Source organism: Octopus bimaculoides, chromosome 4 (genome assembly GCF_001194135.2).
Source record: "Octopus bimaculoides isolate UCB-OBI-ISO-001 chromosome 4, ASM119413v2, whole genome shotgun sequence".
Lineage (NCBI taxonomy): Eukaryota > Metazoa > Mollusca > Cephalopoda > Octopoda > Octopodidae > Octopus > Octopus bimaculoides.
This window is the reverse complement of record NC_068984.1, coordinates 12328187-12344878: the sequence shown is the minus strand read 5'-3', so window position 1 is coordinate 12344878 and position 16692 is coordinate 12328187. Positions and strand designations below refer to the sequence as shown.

Sequence of the window (16692 nt, the reverse complement as noted above, 5' to 3'; positions counted from 1 at the left end):
GAAAATAATCAAGTGGTACCAAATAGCTTACAAAGAGGGGGGGGGGGGGAATCAGTATTATTCTGTAATTTATCGCCCGATTAACAACAGCCACATTCGACTGTATTTCTCGCCTTGGAGTTGTAGGGACACCGCGTGACTTAAACGGACTCGTCCCTCCCCTGACCGGACCACAACCGATTTCTAAGATAAAAAAAAAGAAGGCAGAATTGATCTCAGTACTTTATTCATTGACTCCAAATTAATGAATGGCAAAGTTAACCACGGCAGAATTTCAACGGTCTACATAGATAATGTAAACATAGGTACATGTATACAGGTCAGGAGTTCGTTGCAAAATGACATTGCAAAAGAAAAAGAAAAATATTTCAGACGTTTCTTTTTCTTTCTTAGTGTCTATTCTTTTATGGACGCCTGCAGGTTTCAGTTGGAAAACTGGTTTAATTCTCGAACATTTACAGCTGATAGCGTTGGTGGATATAATACTTCTTTGGTATAGAATTACATTCGTTTTTTTTTCTTCCAGAAATTCGAGAAACCGAAGAATATCGGATAGAAAAACGAAACACAAGATGGTGTGGGGAGTTCCAAGGGTCAGGCTGTCAAGTGTTTAATATTTCCCATAAAAACATTTGCTTTATATTATTTCCAAAATGAATACTTAGTCAAAATAGAAACAAAGGATTTTTATTTTCTTAAGCACCTAACAGTGAGTGTCACTGACCCCTTAGGTATTCTTAGCTGTCGTCGTTGTGGCTGAGTATATCCAAGTTCCTTGACATTCAACAACAAATAAAAATGATACTAATTCGGCCCATGACATAAAAGGTAGATGCCAACAGAGACGGACACATAAACTCGTAAGACAGCTCCACACAGCTTACAATGGTCTTTTTTTTATTACAATAATATAAAGAGACCATGATTTAAAGTCCCACTTACGACCAATGATGACATCTGCTAATGAAATGGCGCAAATCAACCTGTTTAATGCGGAAATGCTACATTTCCCAATGATGTCTTTTACAAAACACGACTTGAATGCTATTTCGTGCAACAATTTTTATTTTAGAAAAATCTGCCATGTAATACTAAATAATCCATGTCTTGCAAAGTAAATAAACAAACGTTGATTATGCCATATATACATATATATATATATATATATATATATATATATATATATAGGGCATAACTTAAAAAATCAATTACCATAAAGTCAGAATATACAAATATTAGAATCTAAAGTAAACTTGGTGCTCAGTTTTCTTATGAAGTCGTCTGTTATAATTGCATTTCCATTTCGGATGGTTTTATTAGGAATAAAACTAGATTGACTCTAAGTGTTCACTAATTAGTGTTTAATCTCAATTAAAAACACATGAAAACAAATAATTACAAGTTCTAAAAATAGGACCGATTTACTCCATTCTGACCAAAGATCTTTGATTCACAGACTATTTATTCTGTAATCGTGTGTAATCTAGTCGGTACCCCAAACACAGAATATTAATAATTCAAGAATGGATTATAATACTTTAGTAGCATGTTTTTGTTATCTACTCATGGTACTGGTAGCATTGTTAGAGTAAATAGAATTTTTCATAATTATTGCATCAGTTTTATTAGATTGTGTGCAATATTATGAAATAGTTCCATTTCAATGGTTAGAAAAACTTACATGCAAACTTATCCAGTTAGATCTCGATGAAACAAACCGGTTATTTGTTAAATCTTCATTAAATATTAAGTGTGTGTGTGTGTGTGTGTGTTAGTATATAATCTATAATGAAAACTTTAATATACCCAAAGCATGTAAATATGATTGGGTCTTCTTTTTATGATATGCGAATTAGTGAATACACATTGTGGTTTACACAATGTTGAATTTATATCAAGGAGGGTAAAACAATATAGAAAAGCTTACATTGTTACAGCATGGTGGGGGTTAAAATAGTGATGGTGTCAGAGGGCAAAATGTAATGGTATGTGATGTGTATACGTGTTTGCGCACATAGGCATCCACATGTGTGTGTGTGTGTACATATTTAATATAGAACACACACATTATTTATATATATATATATTATAATAATAATAATAATACAAAGGTAGAGACGGACTATATGTAATCCGAACCTTTCTCCCCCTTATTTACTATTTTTTTATACGGAATCCCACGTTTTAGGCTATGGAGATTCCGATTCTGAAAAAAAGTTGTTTGAAAAATTTCAATTCCCCCCCACCACCAAGCAGGCTATTTACATGCTAGGAATAACAGGAAAATCTCACAATACTAGTGTTAGGGTTAGGTTTAGGGTCAGGGTTAGGGTTAGAGTTAGGTTTACCCTGTGGATCTATATAAAAACCGGGGGGGGGGGGTGAAATTTTGAAATTGAGATTTTTGAAAAAAATTTTTCAGAATCGGAATCTCCATAGCCTAAAACGTGGGATTCCGTAAAAAAAAACAAAAACAAGGAGGGAAAGGTTCAGATTACATATAGTCCATCTGGACCAATAATAATAATAATAATAATACAAATAATATGTGAGTATATATAATGTCAAGGGAATGTAAAGATGGGTGTGAATGTAAAAAGTTTCGCGAGAAATTTTGAATATTATGAGAAACTGCAATGATCAGCATAAGTTTTTTAAAAGCAATTTTACTATTTGTTGTTATTATTGTTGTTACGGTTGAAATATTAACTTACCTTCTCTTGAGCTCTCCCGTCTCCCAAGTGGGGTCCATCAAGAAAACTAAGAGCTTGTTCATCCATGCCGAGCATTGGAACAGAAACCGTTCCCATCTGTTTTAAACTTCACCAACTCTGATCTCACACTCTCGTCAAATTACTGTCTTCCTTTTTAAACTTTGTTCAATGCAAACAAAAATAAAATGTATGAGGTCTAAATATATATTAAGAAGGAATTGTGTTTGCTGTTGTCGATATGGGAGGACAAGATGTTGGCTTGACAGAGCATTTGGTGACTATTTTATTTAAAAGACTGGTTTTTATTAACCAGCAAAAAATATATATATAACGGTTGATAGATATGTTTCAACAAATTAACAATTAAAATTCCGTGTCCATATTCGTATTAACAATTACTTCTATGACTGTTCTTGGCGTAAACTTAATTTGAATATTTTTCATATCACATTTAACAGTTAATTGTTAAAACGGTTTTTTCTCTCTCTTCTCTGTGTAATAATAAATGGTAAAATGTGAATAATTTTCTTTTTTTAATCTGTTCAGAATTGAAGTATGAGACCAGAATTTAGAGCAGGTTGATAAAATGATATATAAATGATGTTGTAATTGTGAGTTTTTCTAGGTTTGGGGTTGTTGTTATATTTTCAAATCGAATCGGTAAAATCTGGGGAGTCTCTCTCGTCTCTTTAGACACGTGGAGCTCAAACTTAAATGGATTAAAAACAAAAAAAAAAGTAATAACTACACAATTATATGGCTACACAGACTGTTACTGTAGCTTCATAATAATGGGTAATAGATGATAGGATAACTAAAGTATTACAGAGGTTATTATGTCATAGTTTGTGATCTGGTAAATTCAAATTGTTTTCTTTTTTTCCCATCTTCAATTGTTTGCATTGAGACATTAACATCACCGTATCACAAGTCTCGCTTCCACAAGCGTGCTAGAATATCTCGAGTGTTCGAGATCTCGAGCAGAAAACAAGGAATTATTTTTAAATAGTTCTTTTTTAGTTTTACACTTTTAAAATTATATATAATATATTATCGGTGTGTTAAAGATGTTTTAAATAAATTTCAGCGAAAAATTTAATATCGATATTAATCTAAGTATTTCCGTCCCTGTAAAGTCTCGTTTTCGTCACGTGATCTACCTTTCTACATCACCCGTCAAGATGAGAGCCCGTGGTCAGGTAATCTCCTCGAAAAATACTTCTTTTCTGCTTTATTTTCTACGTTTCCCTCTTTAAATATACTTTTAATGGAACAAATGAAGATTAATTAATCACTTCTGCTCATCTGTTATGCAGTAAATATTGTGAAGATGAACAATTAGTGATAAATTACTTGGTTTTCTCGCGGTTCCTTAGTCAAAATGGCGCTGTAGCCACATGGCAGAATGGTTCCAAATATTCAGAAGGAAAAATGTATATTTACGAGAAATGCTCTGTGATATTCCCAAACCTATACATTAGTCTTACGTGTTTTATTTCTTATTTAACCATAGCCTTGCTGTTATTAATGTGCAATTAACCATATTTTCTATCGGTCGTTTCCCCTATGCACATGTCCCTTTACTCAACAGTTCTATATTGTTGACGTCAGAAAAATTGTGCTACAATAAATTCAACCTGGTCGTTTCACTCTTAAGTTAACGCATTTATGGGATTGAATTAGGTTGATACACCCACGAAGCAAAGTAGTTTTGTTTTATGCCGCATTGTTAAGATTGTAATTTACGGTTCTTTTTAATTTTATTTCTGATTACAGTTGAACGAATATAAAATAATCGGGCGAGAATTACCGACAGAGAAATGTCCGATTCCACCACTGTTTCAGATGAGAATATTTGCATCTGAACCATGCAGTGCTAAGTCAAGATTTTGGTATTTTGCCAGTCAACTTAGGAAATTAAAGAAGAGCAGAGGAGAAATTGTTTGTTGCCACAAGGTAAGTTTTTGCAAAAAAAGCAGAAATGTCAATCGCTTTAAATTCGCTGCAGATGGGAGATGAAGTAAAAGAGAAAATTTATTGCTCTTCCGTTAACGCTAGTCACTACGTCATGGGAAACGAAAGGGACAAGAAACTGGTTTTCTTTATATAGTGATTTCTGTCCCGAAAGTTTTACATTTTGTTTCTCCTATACCTCTTCAATTCCATGCTTCCCCACCCCCACCCCCAATGAATTTCGTTACTATTTACACCCGTCTCATTAGGCGGGTATAATAAAATACCCTACTAAATATTGAAAATGTTTTTTACTGATTAAACTCACGAATACAAATTAAGGTTTACGACAGTTTAAGAAGCACTATACAGTGTAGCGGATGACTACTACACGCCTTCTAGTTTTTAGAATTTTTTTTAACCTCTCATCTTTCGACCACTCTCTATAGCTGTGTTTTTTTTAATGGATTTAATATTGTATTATTGGTGAAGAGATACGTTTTTGTCGTTTCCTTAGTACCAACAGTTCATTAAGCAAAGTTATTTTCTCGAGGAAGATTCTTCATGGACAAAGGCCGGCGCTTAAATACAGAGGTCCTGTAGCGTTAGGGTTTTTAGGGACCTCTGTATTTGAGTAGTACCCAAAGGCCATGTGCCAAAGAAAGATAGCATGTTGATCATCCAGTGATAAATGGGAGGAAGCGGTGTAATTACGAAAAGATGGGGTGTGATCACATGAAATATTCACTGCAGTAAGTTGCGAAAAGAAAAAAGGTATACATTTTTGTTGTATTAAGGAGAAAAGAAGGCACATTTAGGTGCCTCAAAATCATTTTAAACCATCAGGAGTAAAAACGTGATGTATTAAATTATTGGCTCCCTTAGAATGCAGCCACTATAGTAAGCATTTTGTAACGCCTTTACTCAATATCACAACGTTTCACTGTTTTTCGCACGACTTTCTCTTTAACTGCAGTATATGCACATATCCTTAAACTCGGCAATTTATTGTTGTTGAAGCTTGTATTTCTATGTTCCAGGTTTATGGGATTGAATACAATTGTTTAGTACTTTTCCCTTCCATCAGTCTTTGTAGTCACACGCCCTGCTAGAAATAGCAGTGCAAATCTAATCACTTTTCCCCTTATAATATATCACATGCATAGCTATATTTCTATTGAGGAAGTTTCAAATATATTCATCGTGCAATGTAATTAAATAATAAAAGTTTGATTCTATTTGAAGTGGAAGCTACTTATTTATATACTGCACAGCTTTGTGGTAGATGTACTTGTGTGACTTTATTTCCATGGTAACTTTACAGACGGAGTGTGCAAGAGACAGTACAGTAACTTAGTATTTGTAGATGTGATTAGAGATAATTGTATTGATACTGGATAAAGTTAAAACATTCTGGTAATAATGGTGTTTGTGTGTCATTTACTTCAGAGCCTTGTGAGATCCCTTACTTGAAAGACAATTAATGATTAGTGTCAGGAAGGACATCCGACTGTAATACAAAGCCAGAATAACAATCATCTAATCCATGCTGGTGTGGTGAAGTGGATATAGGATAAGCAAAAACAGGTGATTCAGATGTTGGAATAAAGTTATCTCAATGTCTGTGTTGTATCAGCATTTGACTAAGCTGGTTAATTCATTTGCTTAACTATGTCTTTTTCCCTTTACACAAGATAGTCATGTCTATTAGCCCTGTCCATTGCTTATTGGGTAGGAAACCAGCATTCCAAGAGTGTTGAAAAAATTTAGTTTTATGGTCGTTGTCCAGTTTTGAAATCTGAATTATAATTTGATATTGGTAAATACTCTGGTTCCGAGCATGCTTAGTCAATAATCTTATCAAAGCCCAGTGACATGATGTGTATGAAATGGTAGGTCTGAATAGCAAGGGTGGTGGATTTATAGAATCATTTGAGCTTAAGAACTACCTAGCAATATTTGTTTTGGCCCTTCACATTCTGAAGTCGGCTTTGCCTTTCATCTCTTAAGTACTGGTGATGTAGTTGACTGACACCCTCCCCTCAAAATTCCTGGCCTTGAGCCTGATTGAAAGAAGTATTAGAAAGGGTATATGGACTTTTTTTATTCCATGGGAATATCTGACTCACTATGTGTTTCTATCAGTAGGAAAGATGATGTTTTGGTGGTTGATGTCTGTCAGATGACAATTTGATTGTTAAATGTCTTTTTATATTTTGTATTAAAATTTATTGTTAGATTTTTGAAAGAAAACCTGGGACCATAAAGAATTATGGCATCTGGCTCCGTTATCAATCTCGAAGTGGAATCCACAACATGTACAAAGAATACCGTGATCTCACTGCTGCTGGAGCTGTGACTCAGTGCTGTAAGTATATATATACATATGTATGTATGTGCGTGTTTTTAGTTGGTTTGTGCTCTGGAGAAATATCAGTGACTTTGCAGTTTTGTGCACTATTCAGTATTTGTTTTCGATAAACATTGTACTTATCCATATCTTGATCAGTCTGAAGGGTGAGGAGCAGGTTAGGATTGTATCATCCTGGTCTAGGGATCTGGTCGGTTAATTTACCCTTTGCCTAGCCTTTTCCTTAATAACACATTGCTTTTCTGAAGTTTGTCTTGAATGTAATGCAAATATCTTCTTTGTTAATTGTTACTGTCCTGGTGGTGTTCAAGAATTGTTTTCAATTGGTCAGTGAACACCAGTCCATTTTGTGGGTACCTTAGATACATGCTCTTTCTTCCTTGTGTTTGATACTGTTGTTATGGCTTAAATGTTCCTCAAACCCATCTCTTCCTGGTCATTTAAGTGGTATCTCTTGATACTAACTCGATTGGTGCAGTCTCTTTCTGTGGTAAATGTCTGAATGATAACTTTGCATCAAAATTCAAACACGGGCAGTGCCCTTCAGCAGAAATATGGTAACAAAGAGCTTGATTTTCAGTTTAATTACCTCTTAGTTCTTTCTGTTCAGAAACAGCTGTAGTGAAGAGTAGTTACTGTTGTAATATTCTTTGGTATAATAAGCATGTTTTCCATGCTGGTGTGAGTTGAAAGACATTGGCTGAAAGTGGTTTGGTCTTAATATTTTGCAATTGTTGCTCACTTAGGAATTCCTTTTTCTAGTTACAGCAATTTTTTATTTATTTAGCCTATCCAATATGACTAATGAGGTTGAAGATGGTGAATTATTAATCAGAGATATTGAATTCTAGCTGGTGTAGGTGTTGGCCTTCAGGACTTCCTTTATTAGTTAATTCTAAACTTTCTAGAATATGCATTCTACAATAGATTAAACATTGACTACCTTTAACATATACACACCTGTTGTGACCCCATTTCGAAGAATTACTTTAGTTAGTTTTTGCAAATATTTCAACAGGATAATTCTGATATTAGTGGTTTCTGTCCTATCACTAAATTTGTAACCCACTACATGACAGTTTTTTTTTTTTCTCCAGCATTGCAAGTACTTTGGTCGCTGACCTATTTTAATTTAGGGTCTTGTGGGTGGGATTCATGCACTCTAACCGTTTACATGGGGATTTCTTTCTATTTCCCTGTGTCAGAAATGTGTGCAATAGTAATATAGCTGTTCGATTTTGGTCACTGCTGTAGACCAAAAGGATTAATGGCTATGACATTGTTTTTCTATTATCTGTGAATGTCTCAAATGGGGGTCCAATACCTTCCATTGACTGTTTACTTGTGTTACATTCAGTTTATCACCACACCTGTTTCTTACACCCTGGCACCTAGTCACCACCATTTTTGTTTCTATAACAAAACACCTCGCATGAGGCCACATCTCTTCCTTTCAAACACTTGTTCAGTTGAGGAAATTTTGTCATGCATGTTAGTGACCTTGCTAATGCCAGTGTCACAAAACAAAAAGAACACTTGCATGGTTGGCATGGTGAAAGACATCCAGCCATAAAATCCATTGTGGCTTGCAAAATGGATATCAAAAAGGTGATTTTCTGAAACAATTGTGGAGTTTGTTACTTAGTTTGAAAAATGTTAAATACATTGATTGTAAGTGGAGATTCTTTTCCTAATGTTAGTGGTCAAACTACGGGGGTTTTTGGTTGATCTGTTTTGAAGATTAAAGCTCGTATATTCTATTTATTGAAATTAAATAATGATTTATTTCTGCCTTTAGACCGTGATATGGGAGCTAGGCATCGTGCCAGGCCTTCAGCTATCCAAATCATTAGAGTGGAAACTGTGCCAGCCAAGAAATGCAGAAGAGCTTACATTAAGCAGTTCCATGTAAGTGAAATTTGATTATTTATTAAACGATTTTGGTGGGTGGTTGGGTGGGATGCATTCTAACCATTTGTTGGACGTGATATTTCTGTCAGAAGTGTGTGTGTGTGTAATCTACTTCAGCCTTTTGTGAGGATCTAGGGAATGAATAAATGGTTGTGTCAATGCTTGACTTATATGTTTGCAAAGCATCTTATGTTTGTCTTTTCTTTTGCAGAATGCCAAAATCCGCTTCCCATTGCCTCATCGCGTGGAAAGGAACTTACAAAATCCTAAATTCACTACTAGGAGACCATACACTAATTTCTAATCTGTTCAGAGATTGAGCTGATTGTGTACAATAAACAAAATTTCAAATGGTTTGCTTGTGTTTGTTTTTAATTATTTGAAGCCCTGTTAGAGGTGGCCATCTCGTTGCACCCTTCCATTGTAAAATTTAGTCAGCATCAGATCGGGTACACTAAAGACTTTGTTTGGTAAATATTTCAGTCTCCCATCAACAATGTTTCTCACTGCTGTATTGTTCCTCTGATCTGCCTAGAATCTTACCTTCACAACTAAGGCACTCCTGCTCACTTGTATCTCCACTTTATTGCTATTATTGCGTTCAGTCCTTTCTCTCTAGGCCCCATATCTTCTGGGATTCCCATGCTTTCCTGCTGGTTTTGACCTGTTAACTGAGTATTAATGGCATCAAGCTAATTGTCCTCGGAAGACCTGCAGCAATTGCCAGCTCTGTTCCTCCCAATTCAGCAAGTATAACTAAAAACACGGTTGCTGTAAAATGTTTGAACTTTCTGAAAGTATTTCCATAAACTCAATTTGTAAGGGAGGCAATTTTTTAGATTTTCAATTTCTCTGATTACACGTGTTTGATGGGTGCCTTGATGTGAACCGAGTGCGTTATTTTGCTGGTATTTAATAGTCCAGTAGCTTCCATTCATTTGTTGAGCATGGCCCTTCGTTTACTTTTGGCAATCCTTAGTGCTAGTCCACATTCTATAACATTGACCCAGCTGTGTTTTTCTACCAAGAATACAGAAGCCAAATTGTATGTTTTAACTTGCACTTCTTTTTTCTGGTTAAGTCAGAGCATTTGACTTACATTGCAAACCAATGGTGTATAGATTGACAAAACTTTTATAGAAGATAACCTTTCTTTATTTAATATATATACACATACAGACAACTCTGGTTCACGATGAATAGAACTTCATGCCACTGTTACCAGTTGCGAGTCAAGGGATGTTCAGCAGCATATCCACGTGCACTGATTATTCGGTCTGATATCTGTCTCAGGTTCTCATCATAATTCATAACGCTTCCTGTACAAAATAAGAGAAGGTTAAAACCATCAAAATGAGAAATTTTGTTTGTTTTTTTTTTCTTATAGAATTGGGGGGGGGTATACTCACCCACACTTAATTCTTGCACTTTGTTACCGATTCTTTGGCTGGCATGAGCACAGAATGTTTTTGTTATTGTTATCTGCAATAAGGAAAATTCAGTGCATTTAATTATGATTACCTAAAAAAATGTTTAGCTAATGAAATAAATGCTTTAGGTTCTTCAATATTTTTAGGCTATTTCTGTGTACCAACTTAAAATTTTATTTCATTGTGACTTATCTCCACAAAGCACAATCCCAATTCTCCAACCTGGATTTTTTTTTTTTTTTTTTTTAATCCTGCAATTTGTCTGAACAGACCACTTGAGATATTTCCCTGTCTCCTTTTTAATTAGGCAAATTAATAGTTTTGTTTTTTTTCTGCCCCCTTTGATAGCAAGATATACTGTACTATTCCAATGGGTTCCACAGTGAGGCAAAATTATTTAAACCTCCCTCTTTTGTCTGCAGATTTTCTCTTAAGCTTGTAAATTAGTTTTGTGGGATTAATTCGTAATGTCATAATTACCTATACTCTTCTACATGAGAATTGCTAAAGGTTTTCACTGGGGGTTATGCTTCTCGAAAAGGGAAATTTAAATTGGTTGAGAATTTTTTTTTACTACATCATTCAGTACATAACCTTATGAAATACATTAGACCCAGAGTTGGGGGGCTTTTTAACCAATTACCCCAAATATATATATATTTACCCCCTTGATCAGAAGGGAAGAGAATCATAGATTCTTTAAATTCAAAAGATTTCTTGAATCTATTTGCACGTCCATTAGATTGGATAGATGCAGTATTGCCAGAAGAAAATTTCCTGTTGTAACAAGGAACATGGTTTTATGTAATTTTACTTGTCTAATGAGTCCTCATTATCCCCTAATATTTCATTTTTACCCCTGAGGAGACCAGAGAATGGTGAGCGACTTCATACCAATCAGTCAGAGCCTTTTTATAGCCTCAACCAACAAATTGTGTGTGAATAAGTTCTACACAAACATAAAACTCCTACAAAGTTCACCCACAATTTCATTTGAGTGGTTTAGACATCTGAACAGACACTAGCTGGTTTTAAGTCAGAGCGTACTTTAGTTCTGATTTCAGAACCCACCAAAACCAGCTTTCATCTAGGAACACCATGTAGCATTTCTGTGTTGATAGAGCAGGGTTTCATTCAGTTAATTATACCCTTCCTCTTGCGTAATCCAAGAAAAGGGCCAATGTTTTTCATTCAATTTCTAATTATATTGAACTCCTCATTGGGTTTTAGTAATAATTTATGAAACCAATTATTTATGCATTAATACCAAAAAAAATCTTTTACCAAGAACACAACTATTGTTGAAAACCATTAACAATGTGAAAAAAAATATTTGAAAAAAACTGAATTTTTGTCATCTTAGATATTGAAACAAGAAAACTGTCTTACTATACCTCATGGTCAGCATTACGCAAGCCAATGGAATAGGAACGAGATGCACGGGCAATACACGATGTCATGGCATATAAATCGATAGCAATGTCTGCAATACGTTGGACATCCAACTGTTGATCAACAATTTTCTGGAAGAAAATAAAAAGTTTTTCACCATACAAAACATTTTACATCAGTGTAAAAAATAAGCAAGTGACGTTGGTAAACACCTTGCAAGACAAGACGCCTTGCATTATTACTTATATCTGTATAGCCCTCATCTAATCTTCTGTTGCTCGCAAATTTATCTGATCTGTTGTCTCTATACCCATCACCTGTTCCTCTGTCCCCGTCTTCCTCACTTCCACCCTCTTGTACCTTAGGAGTTCATCATCACATCTCCACAATACCATCTCTCCTTTTCCAGATGTGGTAGCCACATATCTCCTCTACTGCAAGACACCTGTTCCTCTTCTTCTGGCATAAACCACCTCCCTGACTATCATACCCTCCTCAATCAAGGCATCTTGTTTTGCAAGCTACTGGTGAATACGAAATATACCCAATACACTCTGTAAAGTGGTTAGCATGAGGAAAGGTATCCGGCCACACCCAGCCTACTCTGTAAAGTGATTGGCATAAGGAAAAGCATCAAAATGTAAAAATCATGTCAAAACACCGGAGCTTGGTGCAGTCCTCTGGCTTGCCAGCTCCTGTCAAACTGTCTCACCCATGCCAACATGGAATCACCCATGCCAACATGGAAGACGTACGCTGAGTGATGGTGGTGAAACCAAACAAAGAGGTCTGCTAGATCTGAGCTGATCAGGGGTTCAACAACAGTGAAAAGTAAAGAGCTCAATAAAATAAGTTTGTTATTAAGTAATATTAATCTTAGTAGCAACAACAAACGCATTAATAATGAAAATTCATAGAAGAAACTTACATTTCCATGTCTTGCTAAAATAATTTCTACAATTTTTTTGAACTGAGCAGTACATTTCTCCAACATGTCTGCTTCCGTCTGAAATAAACAATAACAGAATTATTTGAAAACAAAGATTCGTGGTTTCCAAGTTAATATATTCTTTTACTCATTTCAGTCATTTGACTGTGGCCATGCTGGAGCACCACCTTTAGTCGAACTAATCGACACCAGAACTTATTCTTTATAAGCCTAGTACTTATTCTGTCAGTCTCTTTTGCCGAACCACTAAGTTACAGGGACGTAAACACACTAACATCAGATGTCAAGTGATGGTGGGGGGGGGGCAAACATGCACAGATATATATATATATATATATATATATATGTATACATACAACAGGCTTCTTTCAGTTTCTGTCTACCAAATCCACTCACAAGGCTTTGGTCAGCCTGAGGCTATAGTAGAAAACACTCGCTCAAGGTGCCACGCAGTGGGACTGAAAGCAAAACCATGTGGTTGGGAAGCAAGCTTCTTACCACAGCCATGCTTATATTAATTTGAAAGGGGAAGTTGATTCATTCATTCTTTTCTCTAATGCATTGATATTACTTACAACAACCAAAAACTGAAAATCTGTAAACTTCATGCCAGCTATTCTTCATAACCATGCACTCTAATTTTGGTACAAGGCCGGCAATTTTCAGGGAAGGAGTAATTCAATGAGACTGACCCTGGTTTTTGACTAGTATTTTATTTTGTGACCCTGATGGGTAAAATTTGAAATCAGAATTTAAAGATCTGAAACAAATATTGCAAAGCAATTTTTCGGAAACTTTAACGATTCTGCCTTATTGCTCTTCAAATTAAGGTACAAGGCTGGCAATTTTAGGGGAAACATTAAATCAATTACATTAACCCCAGTGCTTAACTGGTACTTGATTCATCGACCCTGAAAGGAGGACTGACACAGTCAACCTTGGTAACATTTGAATTCAAAATATAAAAGCAGAAGAAATGCTGCTAACAACTCTAGCAGCCATAAGAATGATTTATTTATAGGAATGTTTCACTCAAAGATCACAATTAAAAGTCTAAAAGGTTAAGCAACTGAATTGACAGCCATTAGAACATCAGAGAGAATGCCTGGTGAAATTTGATCAAACAGTCTGTATTTCAAGTTCAAATCCTACTGAAGTCATCTTTGCTTTCCACACTTCAAGAATTCAATTAAAAAGGGTAACAATCTATGGTGGTGCATCAGTGGAATTGTAAAAACAAGACAGAGATGCCTTAAGGTATTTGCCACAGTTCTTTGAGTTGTGAGTTCAAATTTTCCCACGGTCTGTTGAATTATAGACTTCTTCAAGTGTCTGCAATCAAGATAGACTTAATCTGTTGCCTGGTTTAACACCACCATTGCTTGGTATTTTGGATGCCTTTGGCAGAGTCCACACTGTAGTAAGCATTTGAGCCAGGTCTCCAGTTTGAAGATATCTTCTTCCTTCCTACCAGACTGTAAAGAATTACAAATACTGCCTTTCTTGACTAAAAGTTAGATTTAAAAAATTAAAAAATGAAATGCATCAATGAGGAAACAAGAAATGGACCACTTTCAGCCATTAACTCTTTTTCTGTCCTAATCACATTCAGGAGTTTGTCCTAAATGTCCATGCTTATTTTCAAAGTTTTAGTTAGCCCTTGTTTCATATGTTCTAAGTGACATAAAGGTTACCCTTCATTAGTCCCAATTTACTCATTACCCTGGGGGTTGAAAAGATGTAAAATATACATCATTTATGATGCCTGGATGCCAGGGAAATATGATCTGGGTATCACAGGAGATACACAGCTCAGGCAAAGTGTTGAGAGCAATGATTTTTATGACTAAAGAATTTGTACACTCACCCCATGTAAATAAAAAAAACTGCTGTGTTCTTAACATTTAAATAATATATGACAAGATTATAGATCTAAACAACAGGTAGAAACAAAATTCTTGTACTCATTCAGCTTATAAGCACCTTTTTTTTTTAATTGTAGAATATGGAAGGTCACCAGAGTCAGATTCTGAGTGACAATCATCATAAGCCTCATCATTTAATGTCCATTTTTCCATGTTTGCATGGATCAGACAGAATTTGTTGAGGTAGATTCTCAACAGCTGGATACTTTTCCCGTCACCAATTCTCTCCTGCGTCCAAGCAAGGTAACCTTTCCCCTTGGGAAACTGAAACAAGTAACTTCACTTGTATGATGATGATGATGCTCATTTACAATCATCAAACGATTTCAAGATAAGGGCACACACACACACACACACACATATACACAGGTGTAGTTTGTTTTTATATCAAGTTATATATAAAAACATATTTGACACTAAATTGAAGGATTACTCAGTATTCTTAGTAAAGTACATGTTTATTAAATTTTTACAAGAGAGATGACAGTGATGTTGAAGTTGTGGCCTGCTAGCCTTTGTCAGACTAATGAAGTCTTGCAAGTTGAAATTTCAAAGTCACTATCATGCTTTTTATACAAATATAATATATATGTGTGTGTTTCTTTTAGTTACTATCAACCAAATCCATTCACAAGGCTTTGGTTGTCTCAAGGCTACAGTAGAAGACCTTGGTTAAGGTCCCATGTAGTGGGAGAAAATCCAAGGCTACATGACTGGAGTAAAAATTACAGTTTTATCTTAATTAAAATTCATTTTAAAGAATAAAATGTGTATGCTACTTGGAGAATTGTTAATAGAAAGTTTTACGTCAGATGAGGTATATATATATATATATGTATATATGTATATAAAGCAGAGAACTGATAAATAAAAGATGACAACCTTCAAAGATGGATGTACAGCCTCAGCAAGTTCATGAGTTATTTTAGGCTCAGTCACTTGGTTTCTCATGTTGGAGTAAATGGTCCGGAAAAGAAGACCTGGATTATTCAGAGGGTTTCTTAATTTCCTGAAATTTAAAACGTCGAGTCATTAGAATTATATAATCCAAATAGTGTATGTGTATACACACACACACACACACATATAGGATATTATTTATTTATATATAACATATATCATTTAATACCAGATATACATCATCATCATTGTTTAACGGTCACCTTTCATGCTGGAATGGGTGGGACAAACCCAAGGCTCTAAGAGTTCCTTGGCTTTGTCCCACCCATGCCAGCATGGAAGGCGGATGTTAATCAATGATGATGTATGTCTGGTATTAAATGATACATAAATATATATTTATTTATATATATTATATATCATTTAATAGCAGATATACATCATCATCATTTAACATCTGCCTTCCATGCTAATTATGAATAACATGCTCGTTCCTTTAAACTAGATCTAATTAAGTTGCATCTCTCTCTCTCTCTACAATTATATGAACACAATTCTTTACTATATAAAAAGACCATCCAGAATGTTGGATACTCCACTCTCCACAACAGTTTTACTGTATTGTCATCTTCACTAGACAATATGCATTAAGCCTTATCTGCTCCCATTAAAGCAATTAAATGAAATACATATTTGAAGGAGTGGTGTTTGCTCTAATTCATAACTGAAACGGTTTATAATAATGCTACAGCGTAGCTTTGCTCTAAAATCATTACAGCTGACAGCAGAGAAACAATCATTGTTCTCACCTCGATCAGCCAAATAACTCCATGTTATTTAAACTTCAGTAAATGGAAAATCTAAAGTAAGAAACTTGGTTTGGATTTCTAACAGTAAATATAAAGGCACTCTCTTTACTCTTTTACTTGTTTCAGTCATTTGACTGCAGCCATGCTGGAGCACTGCCTTTTTGTCAAGCAAATCGGCCCCAGGACTTATTCTTTGGAAGCCTAGTACTTATTCTATCGGTCTCTTTTGCTGAACCGCTAAGTTATGAGGACATAAACACACCACCATCGGTTGTCAAGCGATGCTGGGAGGACAAACACAGACACACAAACATACACACACATATATATATACATAT

At 35.2% G+C, this 16692-nt stretch overlaps 3 protein-coding genes across 3 annotated transcripts in view; 1 reads left to right on the top strand and 2 right to left on the bottom strand.

The window, feature by feature from the left end:
- The window catches only part of LOC106883502 (exportin-T), a 56836-nt gene extending 53149 nt beyond the window's left edge, over positions 1 to 3687 (bottom strand). Inside the window, exon 1 of the mRNA XM_052967618.1 lies at positions 2715 to 3687. Coding sequence (XP_052823578.1) covers positions 2715 to 2810 — 96 coding nt within the window. The 5' untranslated portion in view covers positions 2811 to 3687. The remainder of the gene's footprint in view (positions 1 to 2714) is intronic.
- Positions 3688 to 3832: 145 nt separating this feature from the next.
- Positions 3833 to 9305, top strand: LOC106883512 (60S ribosomal protein L18a). Its single transcript, XM_014934545.2, has 5 exons — positions 3833 to 3913; positions 4491 to 4670; positions 6906 to 7035; positions 8837 to 8946; positions 9161 to 9305. The coding sequence occupies exons 1-5, from the start codon at positions 3896 to 3898 to the stop codon at positions 9251 to 9253; spliced, it is 531 nt and encodes a 176-aa protein (XP_014790031.1). The 5' UTR covers positions 3833 to 3895; the 3' UTR covers positions 9254 to 9305.
- Positions 9306 to 10081: 776 nt separating this feature from the next.
- LOC106883527 (complex I assembly factor ACAD9, mitochondrial) overlaps positions 10082 to 16692 on the bottom strand; it is a 54735-nt gene continuing 48124 nt past the window's right edge. The window contains exons 14-18 of the mRNA XM_014934561.2: positions 15528 to 15654; positions 12700 to 12777; positions 11774 to 11902; positions 10359 to 10431; positions 10082 to 10268 (exon numbers count right to left, since the gene is read on the bottom strand). Of these exons, the coding sequence (XP_014790047.1) occupies positions 10168 to 10268; positions 10359 to 10431; positions 11774 to 11902; positions 12700 to 12777; positions 15528 to 15654 (508 nt within the window). The 3' untranslated portion in view covers positions 10082 to 10167. The remainder of the gene's footprint in view (positions 10269 to 10358; positions 10432 to 11773; positions 11903 to 12699; positions 12778 to 15527; positions 15655 to 16692) is intronic.

Coding starts and splice junctions, on each gene's coding strand:
- LOC106883512 (XM_014934545.2), top strand. Junction 7,036..8,836: donor TGGAGCTGTGACTCAGTGCT/GTAAGTATATAT, acceptor TTCTGCCTTTAG/ACCGTGATATGGGAGCTAGG. Junction 8,947..9,160: donor CTTACATTAAGCAGTTCCAT/GTAAGTGAAATT, acceptor TTTCTTTTGCAG/AATGCCAAAATCCGCTTCCC.